The following is a 17,576-nucleotide window of genomic DNA, read 5'->3' on the forward strand; positions in this document are numbered from 1 at the left end:
TCACATCTAGAAAGAATATCTTCAGTTGGCTGTTCAAAAGTGACTCAGAAATGAGGTTGCCTAGAACACTTCACACTATGTTAACTCTTTATCCAGGCTTCCTGTATCATTCTGAGCATCTTCCTCATCAGATCGCTTTCCTTACTCATCCCTTTCTTTACTCCCTACTCCTCAGGGTCATTTCATAGATCTCAGAACACTAGGGTTTAAACCTACCCAAACAACAACTCAGCCAGTTGGTGAAGGGCAGTTGGACTATGGTAATCGTTGAGCCAAAAAGGAGTGTCAGCAGTTCATTGGTGGTCAGGCAAAACAGCGAAAGTATTTTGTTTCTTCATTTGAAGACTAAACTCTACTTGAAAGACTACCAGCTGGCGTGGGAACTGCTTACCTTGTGTGTCTCCCAGCTCTATGCAACTAGAGCTGTTTTAATGTAGCACTGACTTCCAGAAGATAAAAATTTTACAGATTAGTTTCTTCCACAGTTAAAATGCAGTAAGCATTATTTGGCCATCCTGAAATTAAATATGTTAATAGAAAGACAATATTAGAAAAATGGCAAATGTTTTATTAGCAAATCCCAATTTAATTGTTATTAAAAGAAAGTTACAACTAATGCTCTTTATAAGGATTTTTAATTATCTGCATGTGTGTATGACTGTGCAACGAACTATATGCCACATGCGTGCAGTGTATGCAGAGTCCAGGAAGAGGTAGTCAGACCCCCCCGGAGCTGGAGTTGTAGTAAGTTGTGAGCTGACCAAGTTGTGGGTGCTAGGAGTTGAATTCAGGTCCTCTGCAAGAGCAGTATGGGCTCTCAGCCATTGAGGCAGCCCCTGGACCCTTTCAATAATGGTCTTTGTCTTTAATCTTAATCCATATTACAGTTATGCCTATCCCTTAAATACTAATACATCAATAACCCAGTAGAATACAGCTGGAAAATAAGGACCAAGAGAGGGGGGGGAGGCTATAATAAGAGATGTAGCTCAGTGGCTAAATGCTTTCCTATCCTGTGTAAGGTCCTATGTTTAATCCCTGGTAATTTGAAGAGAAACACAAGTAATTATTGGACAGTCTTAAGCAATTAAGACTTACAGCTTCAGTTTGAATGTCTTCTCTCACACATCCATGTACGCTGCTCTCAGCCAGCACCTTAATTGTGTTTTGCACACACTTGAATTATCTTCCTCCAGTGTTGCTAATAGACACAAATAGATGCAAAGCACGAATCAGAACGTAGTGTGTAAAAGAAAGATGGCAGACTACTTCCCATCCTTCAAGGAACCAGGGCCTGCAGAAGACACAGAAAGTGACGCAGGCTTTAAAATTGATGATGCAACCTTAGATGCCAGCTGAGAGCAGGAACTCTACTGGCTTCGGTGCTGTGGTTTCCCCTCAGAATGAGGACTCGGCTATTAGTTCAAGGGGAATTAGTGTGATAGATGGCAGTGCTGGCAGGTTGAGTCAGCCCAAGCTTTGAAAGGAGCTAGCATTCCTCACCATTACCTTGGGATGGTTTTGCTACCTACTTAAGGAAAACCAGAATGGATGAGATCGTCCCTTCAGGTCCATTTATTTTCATCCCAGAATTTTATAAAAAGAAATACCCTTCAGAATGAAAATTCCCACTGAAAGGTTAGAGTTGGATTTTGAGAGGATTGAGACTGTAATCATCTGTTCTAAATGTTCCCGAAACTGGTCTTAGCTGAGGCAAAACGGTAATGATTTTTGTGACTTGGAGACTGTAGAACATAAAATACCAAAACAATACTATGGAGGGGGAAAATAATCCTACGACCTTGAGTCCGAGGTGTATAAAATGGGGAGAAAAAAAAGGGAAAGTTTCTAAGTAGATAACAAAATATAAAGATTAACTGGTTTTTATTTTGTTTGAGAGAAATGTCTATTTTCTTTATGGAACTCTGGCCAGTATTTGGAGATAATGGCTTGGTATAGCATTTTCTTTAAAATACATGTATTTTACTAAATAATACTTCACAAAATCACCACAATATAGCGAAACAATGATTGCCTTTAAAATTCATGGTGTTATAGTAGGTTTCAAGCTTCAAATCACAGGAAGGTCCTTTAACTTTTAAAAACTGTGGCATATGCAATTCTCTGTAGGGACAGATAAGAACAGGTGAATTGCCCTCTTCTGTCATGTGAAATATTTACTTCACCCTTATTATGTTGTTTGGCAGACAGAGGAAGGAGATTAAAAAGCCAGATGAATTCCTCTCTATTGGTTGATTTAGCAATGACACTGAGGAACTGCTGTTGGGAACATTACAGACTCAAGCTGTTCTTCACGCAGAATTGCTCCTCAGCACACTCAGAGGCAAAGCAATCTCTATGGTTGTTCCATGTGAGGGTGGTTGCTGTTTTGTATACCCTCAGAAGACAGAGTTGCTTCTTTCTTTCTCTTTTTCTGAGATGATGTCTCACTGTGTATCCCTGGCAGATTGGAACTCAATATGTAGACAAGAATGACCCCAAACTCACAGAGATGCCTCCGCCACTGCCTCTTGGGTGATGGGATTCAAGGCTGCCATCTTGCTGCCAAGCCTGATGACCTGAGTCCTATCCCCAGCACCATTATGGTAAAAGAAAAAAAAATAGACTCCTACAAATCATCCTCTGATCTGTGCTATAAAGAGTACATGCCAACCTCCTCAAATAAATAAATGCATTTTAAAATATTTTAGAAAATGAAATATCATCTCAGATATGGTTAATGTATGCTTAATAGACAATCCCATACCTTGCTTAAGAAATACTTTGGAAGACAGACTTTTCAAAGATGATATACCAGAAAGAACCAAGAGAAACACTGTGATGAAATTCCTGGGATAGACTGGGATATGAAGATAAAATTGAGTTCTGTTTTCAGTGCATATGCTTGCAAGCAAGATTTCTGTCTGTGTCTAGAAGATTTGTCATGAAAATATTATAGAAGAAAAACAATGCTTTTTCTGGTAGTTGCTTTCAAATTGATTAAACAGAGGTTTCCACTCCGTAAGAAAAAATGTATCTTATGCTCTGTGGCTGTTATTGCTCTAGCTGTGGCGCCTTTTGTAACAATTAATGGTTATTAGTTTTCCAGATCATCAAGCCAGAACAAACAGTAGGAATAAAAGTTGTCTAATTTCCCTTCCTCACTAGCTAAGGGGTCCAATAAAATCCCTCCTTTAGTGCCCCCACTGCTTGAACAGAAGCACACCCCCAACCCAATCAGAGATCAGCAAGCTGACCAAAGCAGGAAAAATGTGGATCCCAGTCCTTCCTCCTCAAAGTGCAGACAGCTAAGTGATAGCTTTCCAAAGATTCATACACACGATCCATTTCTCCAATAAGCACCGCCCATTTAGAATATGGCAGCTCAGGTTAAACAGCCTGACTGTCATCCCTGCCCATTCATGGGGAGTTTTATTCTTTTAACCAGCATTGGGTGCAAAGCTAACATTTCTGAAAAGGCAAATTCTACCTTCTCCTGCCTGTGACACCAGAATTGTCCTGTTGACAAATTGGACATATTCTTTCATTTCTTTCTTGATACTGGGAGGCACATCATTCTGTCCTTATGATTGAAAGAGATGGATGACAGAAATTATCAACCCCCACAGATCTTCTATTACAGCTTCCCACGGTTCTGGGAATTCCATAAACATTAAATGCATTAAATGTAGAAGACCCATGAGTCCTGTCTATTCAAATAACTAACTTCATCTTTTCCCCTAAACTCTATGGTTACATTTTCCTTTTAAAGAGAGACATTGTGTTTGTCAACAAAGTCTTACTTAGAAACTCAGGAGGACATGGTGGAAGCAGTACCCTAGTAGCTAGCCCTGCCTCACCCTCTGATACCACTCCACACAGCTGCAAAGCCCCTGGGCAATACAATTTCTCAGTGATTTACTGTTCCAAAGTAACATGATTCTAGTAAGTGATTGCTGAATGCTTCCATGTTATTTAACTCAATACTTCTCCATTACTCATGGGTCATTGACGAGAGAGGTCTCTGTCATCAGAAGATGGGGACGTTTGGCTAATGGAGAATTTTTTTGGAGAGTATTCTTTGGGGGAATAAAGCAGTGTTGTATTTCATTATGAATGGTGAATTGTGAAAGGGGATACTCTTCTTCCATATAAGTGAAAGCAAGAATCTCAGCTGTGTTCAGAGGTGGCATTTAAGAGACATCTTTGAAGGGCTAGAGAGATGGCTCAGTGGTTAAGAGCACACACTGCTTCTGCAGAGGACCTAGGTTTGTTTCAAGCATTCACACTAGGCAGCTCACAACCACCTAGTACTCTAGCTCCAGGGATGCAACATCCTTTTCTGAGATCCTCAGGCATGGTATTAACATGCACATACCATACAGACTCTACTTTCATTTATTTATTTTTAAATCTTTGATTGACAGAGGTTGTGATAACCCCTTTGCTCCAGAGGTTGTAGCCAGGGTGCAGTGATAGAGTGTGCTATCATCATGTCATTTTCTTACACTGAAGCCACTGTTCAAGGCTCCACTCCCATGGCCCTGTTTATAAAACCATGGAGCCTACAAAAAGAAAAATCCACCTTCAAGTTCATCTTTCCATAAGAAGGACAAAGACTTAGTGACCCACAAATTTCTTCCTCCACAGACTGTATTTCTCTGCTCAAGAGTAGCCCTGGCATAGGTGGAGCAGGTGGGCAGTGACAGACCCCAATTTGTCTGTCTTTATCCATAAATATCAACATTAAAATGAAAATCCTCTTGAGAGTCTTGACTTGAAACATCACCTTGAACTCAGCATTGAATGGAATCAATTATGAAGGAATCATTACAAATGTATGGAGAAAACTGTGATTATCACACAGTGAGCAAGTAGAGGATGCAATCATAGACTTCTTTATTGTGTTCGCTATGTCTCAGACTCTGTGCTTAGCGCACAGATAAGAGATAAAAGATGGTAAGTTTTTATGTTTTAGAAGTCGTTTAGATAAAGATTCAAGCAGACAAGTGAGTGAATTGCAACTGAAAAAGACAGGATTTAAATCGGATACCTGTGGGTATGGAAATAAGTGGGTAATAGAAGCTAGTTAGGTCCAGGGAAAACCTCTAAAAAGTATTCACAGGCAAGCTGTGATTTACTCTAGACCACACCTAGTCTCAAATCGTGTATGGTTTTGAAAGCAATTCATAGTAATTAGATGTGTGTGTGTGTGTGCACGCACATGTGTGTATGTACTGAGTATTAAAAAGGCTTGACTCCTATAAAAGTTACCAGACTAGTAGTATAGTCTGGAAGGTCCTTGAACATCTGCTCAGCTGAAATCCCTCCTTACCCCTCACCAGGAAGCCCTGCCTCCCCAGCATGCCTTCACCCCACTACAGGCAGCTCAGCCCAAAACATGGCTGTGCAAACCCCCGAAATGAGTGCTATCGCCTGCTTTGTTGCTTCCTCCCATGACTGTGTCAGTGTTGAGGATAGACCATGAGCTTCAGAGCCTGACTCTGGAGCAGATGCATCTTCTCTTCCTAAATACATCTAATCAGAAGGAAAGCCCGCGGGACATAGAGCTGCAGTCTGCTTAGTTGGCTCACTAGAGCCAATCCCTTCACTTCCAGGTGCAATCTCCAACACGTTAGATGTGTATCACCCTGGCTCTGCTGCCTTAACTTTACTGTCAGTGAATGCTCTGGAAGTAGAAACACGTGATTCTAAATATTAAATTTGAGTAATGTTGTATTGGCAACGCTGTTGGTCACATTGTCCATCCACCGATGTGGTTTTGGCAACTGTTGACATTTATGTCTGTCAGTCAAATTTTACTATATTCCTTACGTGGGAGATAGGGAGACTTATTTATGTCTCATTAAGGCATGAGTGACATATATATTTTTGCAATTACAAATAATGTAGTAAATATCTTTCTAAATATTTTTTTAATTTTTCATTAATACACACACACACACACACACACACGCACGTGCACGTGCATGTGCACATGTGTACATGGGTACAGTGCCTGGGAAGCCCAGAATCAAGCATTGGACCCCCCTAGAGGCGTGTAATGAATCTTTTTCTGTACCACCAGCTCCCAAATAACAACATGGAGACTTCTTATTAATTATGAAAGCTTGGCCTTACCTTAGGCTTGTCCCAGTGGCTCTTATAACTTAAATTAACCCATTTATTTTAATCTACATGCTGCTAAATGTCTCGTTGCTTTTACCTCTCCTCCCACTTGTCCTATTTCCTCTGTGTCCAGTTGGTGACTCTCCCTCCTCCTCCTTCTCCCTCAAGTCCTCTCTGTCCCAAGTTCTGCCTAACCTCTTTCTGCCTAGCTACTAGCCATTTAGCTCTTTATTAAACCAATCTCAGTGGCACATCTTCACACAGCATAAAGGAATATTTCTCAACAGAGCTGGAATTACAGGCAGTTACAAGCCACTTTATGTGGATTCTTGGAAGCAAATTTTGGTCCTCTGAAAGAGCAGTGAGTGCTTTTAACTGGTGAGCCATCTCTCCAGACCCTGGACTTTATTCTATATGCAATGTGGCAGGTGTGCACATGAGTTTCTTTGTGTCACACACTTGGAGGCAGAAGGGTTGATCTAAAGGGTAGTGACTTTAAATCTTTTTTTAATCTGCTCACAGTGCTACATGGAGGTGCCCACCCATAACAGAGCTGTAGTCTAGGTTATTTCATTGTTTTCATTTTGGAGATTATGAGAGAACATGAGTTATATTTACTGAAACACTCATCCTAGTCCAATGGTTTGTGCATCTTTTCCTAGGTGTCTTGTTCTTTTGGCTTTCCCCACAAGGCTTAGTTCTGAAATCCTCTCACTTGTCTATTGATTTGCTTCAAGGTCCTTCATTAGCAGGTCCCAACTCTGTTTGTTACATGGGGTGTGTTGTGTTCTGCTCTTTTATGGCACAAATAGTTCATGTTTGACGTGGTGGGTTTTTTACCCTTTCTACATAAGCTTTCCTCTTTCCCTGTTTTATCTGAGTTTCTGATCTCATTGTTTCATATATGTTAATCTATTCTATATTTTGAATAAACTTTTAAAGTTGTAGGCTGGGGAGATGGTTCAGTGGCTAAGACGCTTACTGTGCAAGCATGAGGAACTAAGGACGAGATTTCCAGAGCACACATAAAATGCCAGGCGTGTTGACACAAATCTAAAGCCCCAGCACTCGGGAGGCAGAAACAGAAGGATCCCTGGTGCTCTCTGCCATGAGCCTAACTAATCAATAAGCTTTGGATTCCATGGGAGATCCTGTCTCAAACAATACAGTTGAGGGTAATGGAGGGAAAAACCTGACTTCAACCTCTGGGCTTTACCCCATGCCTGTTTGTATGCGTGTGCACAAACACACAAACATACACACACTTTTTAAAAAAGCTTTATTCATGTTTATAATTTGATATGCCAAAGATGTTTTTATGTGCATGTTTTGAGACTAAAATCTGATTTTTAATCTCTCCATGGGGAAAGCTGGTTACACCAACCCTATTACATGCATGTTCTCCATGATTCTACGCTGCTAACCTGTGTGCAATAACCAGTGTGTGGGAGGCTCAGGCTCAGTGCAGTTCTGTTTATTCTCAAACTTTTCAGATACTCTACAGTTCCAGTTTCCTGACTTTTTAATCCTTCAGTATTTGATAAAAGCAGCAGTGTTCTTTTTTATATATGAAAGTCTGGTTATATACTATGGATTACCAATGTTGGCTTTTAAATATTAAGTTTAAGATACTTTTTATTTGAAGATTGAGATTCCTTACTTATAAAATAATATTGTCAATTCATGCATACATTACTTTAGTGCTATCAAAAAAACCTTTATATTTTACTGTGAGACATTATCTGCTTATTTCAGTAGGTTTTTATTCTAGGTGTAATATTATTGAAATGTATTTTTTTTTTTTGTGAGTAGATTTTTTTCCCTGTTGCTTTTCCTAATCAAATGATTAAGAATTTAAAAATGGAGTGAGCAGATGGCCCAGTAGGGAAAAACGTTTCCCATCCACACATGAGGACCTTAGTTCAGATCCCCCAGCACGCACAGAGAAGTTCGGAGTGATTGACACATGACTATAATCCCTACCGTGGGGAACAGAGGCAGGAGGATTGGTAGAGTTCAGTGGTCAGCCAGTCTAGCCAAATTGATAGGTTTCAGGTTCAATGGGTGATCCTGTCTCAAAAAATAAGGTGGATTGGGACTGTAGAGAGATGACTTGGTGGTTAAGAGACAGGTTGTCCTTCAGAAGACCCAAGTTTAGTTCCCAACACCCACAACGGCAGCTCACAAATGTGTGAAACCCCAGTTCCAGGGGATCCACTGCCCTCTTCTGGTCTCTGTAGGCACTGCACACATATGGTATACTTGAACACATGTAGGCAAAATACTCATAGACATAAAATAAAAATTAAAAAATAATTATACATAAGGTGGAGAGTGATAGCAGATGACCTTTGTCAACCTATAGACTCCACATGTACCCCTCTCCTCACACACATGCACCGCACATGTGTGGACACACACACACACACACAAACACACACACACACGCAAACACACACACACACCACAGGGAGACAGACACAACCACAGTTTAATGATATAAATAAATGAAATACAGAAATATTATTGAGCTTTTTATGGTGATATTACAAAATTACTGTAATAAATATTACTGCTCATTTTAATAGCTTAACAGTTATTTTGAACTTCTCACAGAGCTAGTATTATTTAGTAGTTATCAAATTTCGCAACTAGACTGTAAGTAAAACTATGTGACTTTTCTCATCTTACTTTTTTTCTCATCTTATTACTTTAGTAAGAGCTTTAGGATATATTCAATTTCTACATTTTAGAAACTATAACAAGAATAGCTGTGTTGTTCATGATTTAAAGTGTAATAATTTACACATGATATGCTGTAGGATGTTGTGAAATAATACTTTTGTACACTGTGAAGATGTGACTTTTGAAGGCTTAGTAAAGAGCTAAATAGCTCATAGTCAGAGGCAGGAGGTATATGCAGGACTTCTAGGCACAGAGAGGGCTCAGGAAGAAGAGAGACAGAGAAGCCAGCCAGACACAGAACAAATCAGACACACAGAATAGGATAGAGGTAAAAGCCACATGGTAGAACATAGATTAATAAAAATACTGGTTAATTTAAGTTAAAAGAGCTAGTTAGTAACAAGCCTAAGCTATAGGCTGAGCTTTCATAATTAATAAGAAGTCTCCATGTCATTATTTGGGAGTTTGTGGGACAGAGAATAACTCATTACAGTAGAATTCTAATAAACACATTTTTATCACATTAAAGAAAAAGTTTTAAAATTTTTAGTTTATTACTATATCTTTGATTTGCTTTGGTTTTCTATTTGTTTACTAAAATTACCAGCAGAAACTTAACATTTTTAATCTAATTTTTATCCTATAGTTGAAAGTTTCTCTAGTCTTACCCGGCCCCACAGTCAGGATGAATCTCTCCCACCCACGTCCCGCAGCCCAGAGCCGCTTGTAAAATAATTACTTGGAGGCTTATATTAATTACTAATTTTATGGCCTATTGAAGGCTTCTTGCTAGCTAGCTCTTATAACTTAACTCAGTCCATTTCTATTAATCTATATGTCACCATGTGTTCTGTGGAGTTAGTTACCTGTGTGCCATTACTTGCTGCTCCCTGGACAGGATGGTGTCTCCCCCGATTCTGCCTTTCTCTTTCCTGTCTCTCTCCTTAGATTTCCTGCCTGCCTCTAAGCTGCCTTGCCATAGGTCAAGGCAGCTTATTTATTAACCAAAATTAAATTTATTAACAACATATATTCATTCACAGCATACAGAAAGACATCTCCCAGCACTTCCCCTTTTTTGTCTAATCAAAAGGAAGGTTTTAACCTCAACATAGTAAAATTACATATAATAGAAGAGTTATCAAGCAAGAATTACAGTTATAATATCTAATCTATTTGTATTTGGCAAAATTAAAGAAAATATTCTATATATCCTATATTTGTGAGTCTAATTTTATCCATGACTAAGGACAACTACAATTATAACTATCTGGTCTTTTATCATGACTAAGGATAACTACAATTATAACTATCTGGTCTTCAACTACATCAAGGATATTCCTACATTTTATACACTATTTAAATGCAGGGATATTAATGATTATATTTTCATCTATAATTTCAACCCATACCTTGATATCCATCATGTGTACTTTCCCTATTATTTGTTGTAATAATTGATTTCTTGATATTCACACAAGAGTTATGTCTTAGTATTTAAAAATATATGACTTACTAAGATCTATCATCCCATATTATCACAAATGAAAATGATCTACAATATCTGACATTGATTATCTCTGAGCTCTGCAGACTGGCAGCCTGAGGTCAAGATGCTGACAGGAACCTGCATCCTCTGCAGATGCTAGCAGAGGATCCTTTGCCTCTTAAAGGTTCTAGTAGCTGCTTGAGATGTGTCAACATAACTCTACACTTGTTTTCATTATGTCAGGTCTGCATATGTCTGTATCTCCACATTCTTCTTTTTGATAACAACAAGATTAGGACTCTTCTCTGACTTAATAAATCATACCTGCAAAGACCAAGTTTCCACAGGTAGCCACATCCCAAGGTCTTTGTGCTCAGAACTTCACAAAAGCATCTGGGCAGACTAGCTCATCCACAGCAAAGATTTCCTTAGCATCAATACCCCAAACTAGAATACCCTGTCCAAACATCATTAACAGGATGACAAAAAAAGTTAATCATAATTTTATTATAATTTTTACTCTCATCAATTATACAGGCTATTGTCTGACTGATGATATTCTCAATATCCTTGGAAATTAATTTTAATATCATTAAAATTAATCTTCTATCTCATGCTAATTTGTAATCATCATTAGGCATAGTTTTAATAAACTGGATAATTTTCACACTTAATTACCATTGTTGCATTTTAATCTGTGAATTGTCTTTTTCTCAGTTTTTAATATCTAATTTTTCTTTGTGTCTAATTTTTCTTTTAATTGTTTTATATTTAATTCTGTAATGCACGTGAACTTTGTGGAATATGTATGAAGATAAAATAAATATTACAGACACATAATGTATTGTTGAACACTATTCACCTGCTCATGAGTCTTCTTAGGAAAATGAGTTCTTTCCTGGTCATTAATTCTTCCATATCAGGTTATATTGGTTTATTGGTGTCTCACTTCTCTTCTCCCCTATTATTTTTTCCATGACCATACTGTTTCAGGTTTGATACATTTTTAATATTTTTATAGATCACCTGAATTTTCCTTTTAAAAAGTCAAAGATGGGCACTAGAGAGATGGCCCAGCAATTAAAAGTATTTGTTGCTCTTACAGAGGGGCCGGAATTTGATCCCCAGTACCCATGTCAGGAGGCTCTCAAATATCTGTAATTTTGCCCTGAGTGAATGAAAAGTTTCCAGAACACAGAATTTACTTCAGACAGGTTTGAAAGAACAGCAAGCTGTCTTCTGGATGAGGAGGGAGTGTGGAGGTTTGAGGAAGGAGGAAGCAAAGGTTTCAAAGACTATGACATGGAACGGGACTTGTGTGCTTTATGTTTGAAGATTAGCTTGTAGAAGACAAAAGAGTCAGAAAACTGCAGTAACTTGGGATGAAACCATCACAGGTACACTGAGCATCACTGGTGGGTTGTGAAAAGTGGGGGGAACTGATCATACCTGTGCTTTAGAAAGATTCTGTGGAAAGGAGATGTAATAGAAGGATGAGTAAGGCATCAAAAAGAACCAAAAGGGTCCATTAACAGTAAATATGTGTTGAATGAACAAATGAATGAGTGAACAGTGAATGGGCCAGATTAAAAGCAACATAGTAATGAAGACCTTGGAAGTGACTCATTCAGTTGGATAGTTGACGTGGAAGACAGATATCAATGGGGAACATCTACTCTGAATTATTCATTCAAAACATCAACTATTTAAATCTGATCTTTTATTTTTCAAAGCTAATTATTGGTAATATGTAGGTAATAACTTTTTATTTCATTTATTTATTCACTGGATAGTTGTTATCTTTGTTCTTTTGTTAATGCTTGGAACTTCCCAGTGATTCTGTTTTACTTTGTTAGGTAGCTATAAAATTATGAATCTGGAAGAATAATAACAATTTTGTACCTCAACTTCTAATATTTATGTTATTTATTTACATGTTTCAATATCCATTGGCCAGAACATCTAGAGATAAGTTAAAATGATAGCAAGGACTTCCTGTTTTGTGCTTGATGATAGAGTTGGGCTAATATCTCCATCATAAATAAATGATTTTAGTAACACTAAATTAAACAAGATACAGTTCACTTATAGTTTACAGTGGTTTCTAAGAATCATTAGGAACTTTTAGCAAATAACCTTTAGTTCTTATTAAAGTCCTGTGCAAATTATCTGACTAATAGATGTGTGATCAATTGATGTGTCATATCTCATTAGTCATTCCATGATTTTGAGTCATCTGTGGGATTAAAATCATTTTGGATAGGATATGTTATTCTTCTTAAATAATACTTAATTTTGCCATATTTTATGCAGTATCTAAAAATATTTATGCCACAAATAAGCTTCATATTTTATTACTTATTAAAATATTTAATTTTATCTTATATTTAAAGACAACCCTGAGGTGCTATAAAATCTATGTAAAATATTTAGTTATAGCAGTCAATCCATACTTAATGAGTCAAAACATGAACATATTTCAGACTGTCGTCAGGAATGATGGTTGTTAAGCTGTGTGACTATGGGGGACATTATCTTACTGAGGTTCATTTGTATTTAAAAGTGGAGGTGGGATGACTGAACTCCAATGTAACTCCAGCTCTAGGACCCTGCCAGTTTGTATAGAGACATCAGCTTTATTCTACAAGCAAAAGTACATAAATTTAAGAGCAATATTCCTTGTAAGGAATGACCAGGTGACTGTATCCTTATGGTCTTGGAAGATTGAGGCTGGACTGTGAAAACAGCAACTAAACTTGCCCATGAGAGGTCACAGGACTGTGCAGCCTATCTACTTGGTCCCATGATCAGCTGAGCTGATGAGCATGAGGCATGTAGTGAGTGGCAGAGTTTTGGTTGGATCCCAGGACCTCTGATACTTCAACTATCTTCTTTGTGGAGCACATTGCCTTTTATTAAATCTAGAATTCACCCTTGTTGCTTCTTATATGTTCAGTCAGAATTCTAGCTATTTACCTTATGAGATTCAGTGGTCCCTTATTCCCTTGGGGTTCAGCCTTGGAATGGTTCCTTTATAGTTTTTAATAGTTTCAATGACTCTATTCATGTGCATGCTCAATAGTTTCTGGAAAATTCCATCTAACATCTATCCCTTCTTCTCCCCATTCTCTTCCAGATAGCAGCTCTGTGGATGAAAAGGTTTTTAATCATACTTTTTTTTTCTTCCCTCCCGACGGATCTTGTCTTTTGTACCTGTTTGTTTGTGACCTGTTAGCCTTGTTTTGGTTTCTCTGCTGAGTTGTGGAAAAATGCATGTCTTCCCGGCTTTCCATTCTTTGTCCTCTAAGTGTCCCCCAGTGTGTCGCATTTATGAAGGGGTTACACCTTGCCAGCTGCGCTTACTTAGCTTATATTTGCCAACCCAGGGGTCTGCTACGGTCAAACATAGCATCTGTTCTCAAGTCTGGCTAAGTCCAGACCTTCCTGGCTGATTCATGGTCTCCCCTGCAACCTATGGAGTTTTCAGGGCAAAGAGTAATTGGAATATGACACATTCCCAGTGCTTTTGTTTAAATGCAGCTCATCTCAAAACCTGCCCCGCCCCCAAAACACAGCTTTGACTTGGAGCTGACCCTGCTTAGCACTCATCATCCTAGGTGCTCCGTGTGTAGTGCAGTCGGCCTGTGCCCCCACCCCCAGTCTGCCACCTGTAGCTGTCCTATGCTAAACACTTGTTTGTTTTGTTTTCTTGTGATTCATTTAAGGCTCGAATAGTAAGTGGCAATGATTTGGATGCTTCCAAATTCTCCGCGCTCCAGGTGTTTGGTGGGTAAGTACGTCTGAATCTCTCTAATTCACTTCACATACCAGTAGTACTTGGCTGTCTTCCCAATATAGATTTTTGAAGGCAAGGTGTCTGCATGATGATGTTGATATGGCCAGTCTCGTTTTGTTTTGTTTTTTAAACAGTAAAGTAGCTTTGCTTTTTTTTTTTTTTTTTGTTTGTTTGTTTTTCGAGACAGGGTTTCTCTGTGTAGCTTTGCGCCTTTCCTGGAACTCACTTGGTAGACCAGGCTGGCCTCGAACTCACAGAGATCCGCCTGGCTCTGCCTCCCGAGTGCTGGGATTAAAGGCGTGCACCACCACTGCCCGGCTGTAGCTTTGCTTTTTAACCATCAGCTACTTTTTAATAGTATTTTTCTTAACTTCTTAGCAATATACTACAAGTTCATGGCAAAAAGTTCTCATCTAAATATATATGTGTAATTCCATGTGGACATATGCATGAAAGAGAAAATTGATATTACCACACCACTTTAGATCCTAACAGTATCATTTCACTCATAAACACAGCCATGCCATCGGATATCAGAGCAGCTTTTTTTTTCTGCTTCTTTGCATGTTACCTATGCATGAATATTTTTGCATATCATTAACTCAGTGGAGTAACCCTTAATTTTCATACAACATAGGCTGGCATGAATGGAGCTAGCAAGTGTTTAGCATTTAATCCTAAAAATAGCAAATACCCAAATGAAAATTGTCCTTTTTGAAGCCCCAAATTTCACATAGGCATCCCTCTATGTTTGTGTCCCCTGCTCTTTTCCTGTGCATGTGTCTTTATATCTATCCCTGGAATGTCAGCACTTAGGTATTGCCATCCTTTCAGATTGTAACATAAGTCAGGTCCTTCTACATGGGAGTGAATCTGTACTAAGTAAATGTTGTCTTGCACTGAACTGTTAGAACTGCTTCATTTATGACTGGTTCAACCCTCACAGAGGCTGGGGGGGGGTAAGTACTATTCTGACATTATTTTACAAGTAAGGACATCAATGTGTAAAGCACCTGAGGTTTCCCTTAATGGAGAAAATGGCAGAGTCAATATTTAAACCCAAATAATTGAATTCAAAAGTTCTTGTGCTCAATCACTGTTCCGGGTCACCTTGAAGCTTGTAGTTTTCTTTTTCATTTAGCAATGCGCTTTGCACAATGTTATATTTTATGGATTCTAGATGAGGCATGTATTTCAAAACATGCATACAACAGTACTAATGATTTCTCCTGTAGCAGTCTCAAAATTGCTTTAGGTGCCATTATCATAATGTTCTATAACAAACATTATATTAGTTAGATTTTTCCCCTGTAAAATATTCTTTTTTAATTTAAAATTTTTTTGAGAAATTCATGCGTGAGTACTGTATTGATATCATTTTTACCTCTCTCCTCCTCCAACTCTTCCTGTGCCTCCCAGTTCCCTCTCAAATTCGTCACCTCTTCTTATGAACTCAACTTACTAAGTCCATTTAGTGTTTTTCATACATATACGTGCTTAGAGCAGACCACTTGGGATTGGATGACCCTTCCCAGGGCTCATCCATAGAGAAAACAGATTTCTCCCTCTCTCAGTAGCCATTGACTGCCTGTATCTCTCCATTGAGGGATGGGGCCTTGTGAAATTTCCCCCATCCATGTGGTCACTGTGCAGGTATAATTAGATTTTTAAGTGTAATTTTTTTGAACTAAAATTTAGACATAGCCTATGTTACTATATGTATGTAGGTATATGTTTATATATCTATGAACATATTAAGTGTTATATATGTTGAAGTTTTAATATATTTGTCTACAATATAAAGAGAAGCAAATATTTTATACAGACTTTGAAGTTTGTAAAGGAATAGGTTTTCATGGTCTGTTGTTTTATAATACCCTGATTTCCTCAATTAATGTCTTTTGTTAAATACATTTATGTGCTAGTTACTTTAAACTGAGGTTTCAAGCTTGTTGTAAATATATATATATATATATATATATATATATATATATATATAACTTTTATTTTAATTTTCCCCAATAAATATGATGAATAGGTATTTTGCTATGTATATATCTTAGCTTTTACCTGTTGCTGTGATGAAATATCTTGAGGGAAAAAAAGCAACTTAATGGAGAAAGGGTGTTATGGTCCACACAGTTACAGTCCATCACTGTGGGGAAATCACAGCAGCAGGAGCTAACAGCTGGTCTGTCACATTGCATCCACAGGGAAGCAGAAACCCATGAGTGCAGACACACTCATGCGTAGATGGCTTCCTCTATTTTGTCTGGTCCAGGATCTCAAGCTTAGGGAATGATGCTGCCCACAGAGAGCCAGTCTTCCCACATCAGTCATGTCATTAAGATAATGCTTTAAACATTCTCAGAGGCTCTCCTGCTGTGTACTTATAGATGTGTCCATTGAAAATCAATACCACCACCTCGGTGTATATTATGTCCTTAAATATGTGATGAATGACTCACATTTCTAACATTGGAACTCTATGGAATATCCATAGGAAGTTCATAGGTAATATATAACCTTAATATATAATTCAGTTCTTCACTATCCTATAAAAGCTATTTCTTTGTTTACTAAAAACTTACAGCCAATTAAATAAGAGGACCAACTTCAAAAATAATTTAAGCTGAATTCTAGTTTGAATGTGAAGATGGGATGTGGCATGGTCTCATGACACTGGGACGTGAGCATCTCCACTTGCCACGGTGCCCATCACTTCACAAACACCTTGATCCCAAAACTCATGTCGGAACATGGATCTTCATCAGTGTGACAAAAAACAGAGTGCTGCACTCATATTTTTATTAAATGTGTTATATGTAAATTTCTAACTGTGTGTTGGGGGCTGTGAGTTTAATATATATGTGTGTGCTATAGGCATAGAGGTCAGAGGTTGATGACCAGTGTTTTCCACTTTATTTGTTGAGGTAAAAATCTATCACTGAGCCCAGAGCTTGCTGACTCCACGAGACTGGCTGTCTAGCAAGGCCAACCACCTGACTGTTTCTGTCTCCCTAATGCTGGGGCACAATGCTATGCTCGTCATTTTACTTGGATGCTGAGGATAAGAAATCAGGTCCTCATATATAATCAGCAGGCATCCCCCCACCTCTGTGTGTGTGAGAGAGAGAGAGACAGAGACAGAGACACACAGAGAGACAGAGACAGCTTGTATCACTATGGACATATTTGACTCTTGTATTCTTGTATTTATACCTTTTAATATGGTTGCTACTGACCTATGCCCTTTTGAAGAGGGGTGAAAGAGGCTTGAAATAAAACTCTTGAGAGAGAGAGAGAGAGAGAGAGAGAGAGAGAGAGAGAGAGAGAGAGAGAGAGAGAGAGAGAGATTTGTCTCTGTCTGAATGCTTATTTCTTTTTTGGAAAAGAACCCAGAGAGAGATCTTTCAAAAATATTTGCCCATTTTACCTTTCCTGAAAACAGTTGATATCTTTCCAGATACCAGGCAG

General features: G+C 38.3%; 1 protein-coding gene across 9 annotated transcripts in view; it reads left to right on the plus strand.

Moving 5' to 3' along the window:
• The window catches only part of Unc13c (unc-13 homolog C), a 435,177-nt gene that overhangs the window by 95,559 nt on the left and 322,042 nt on the right, over positions 1-17,576 (plus strand). For all 9 annotated transcript variants that reach the window (XM_028865275.2, XM_028865283.2, XM_028865248.2 and 6 more), the window contains 2 exons: positions 13,440-13,462; positions 14,029-14,093. In XM_028865275.2, coding sequence (XP_028721108.1) covers positions 13,440-13,462; positions 14,029-14,093 — 88 coding nt within the window. The remainder of the gene's footprint in view (positions 1-13,439; positions 13,463-14,028; positions 14,094-17,576) is intronic.

The sequence above is a fragment of the Peromyscus leucopus genome, chromosome 14 (assembly GCF_004664715.2).
Source record: "Peromyscus leucopus breed LL Stock chromosome 14, UCI_PerLeu_2.1, whole genome shotgun sequence".
Taxonomy (NCBI): domain Eukaryota; kingdom Metazoa; phylum Chordata; class Mammalia; order Rodentia; family Cricetidae; genus Peromyscus; species Peromyscus leucopus.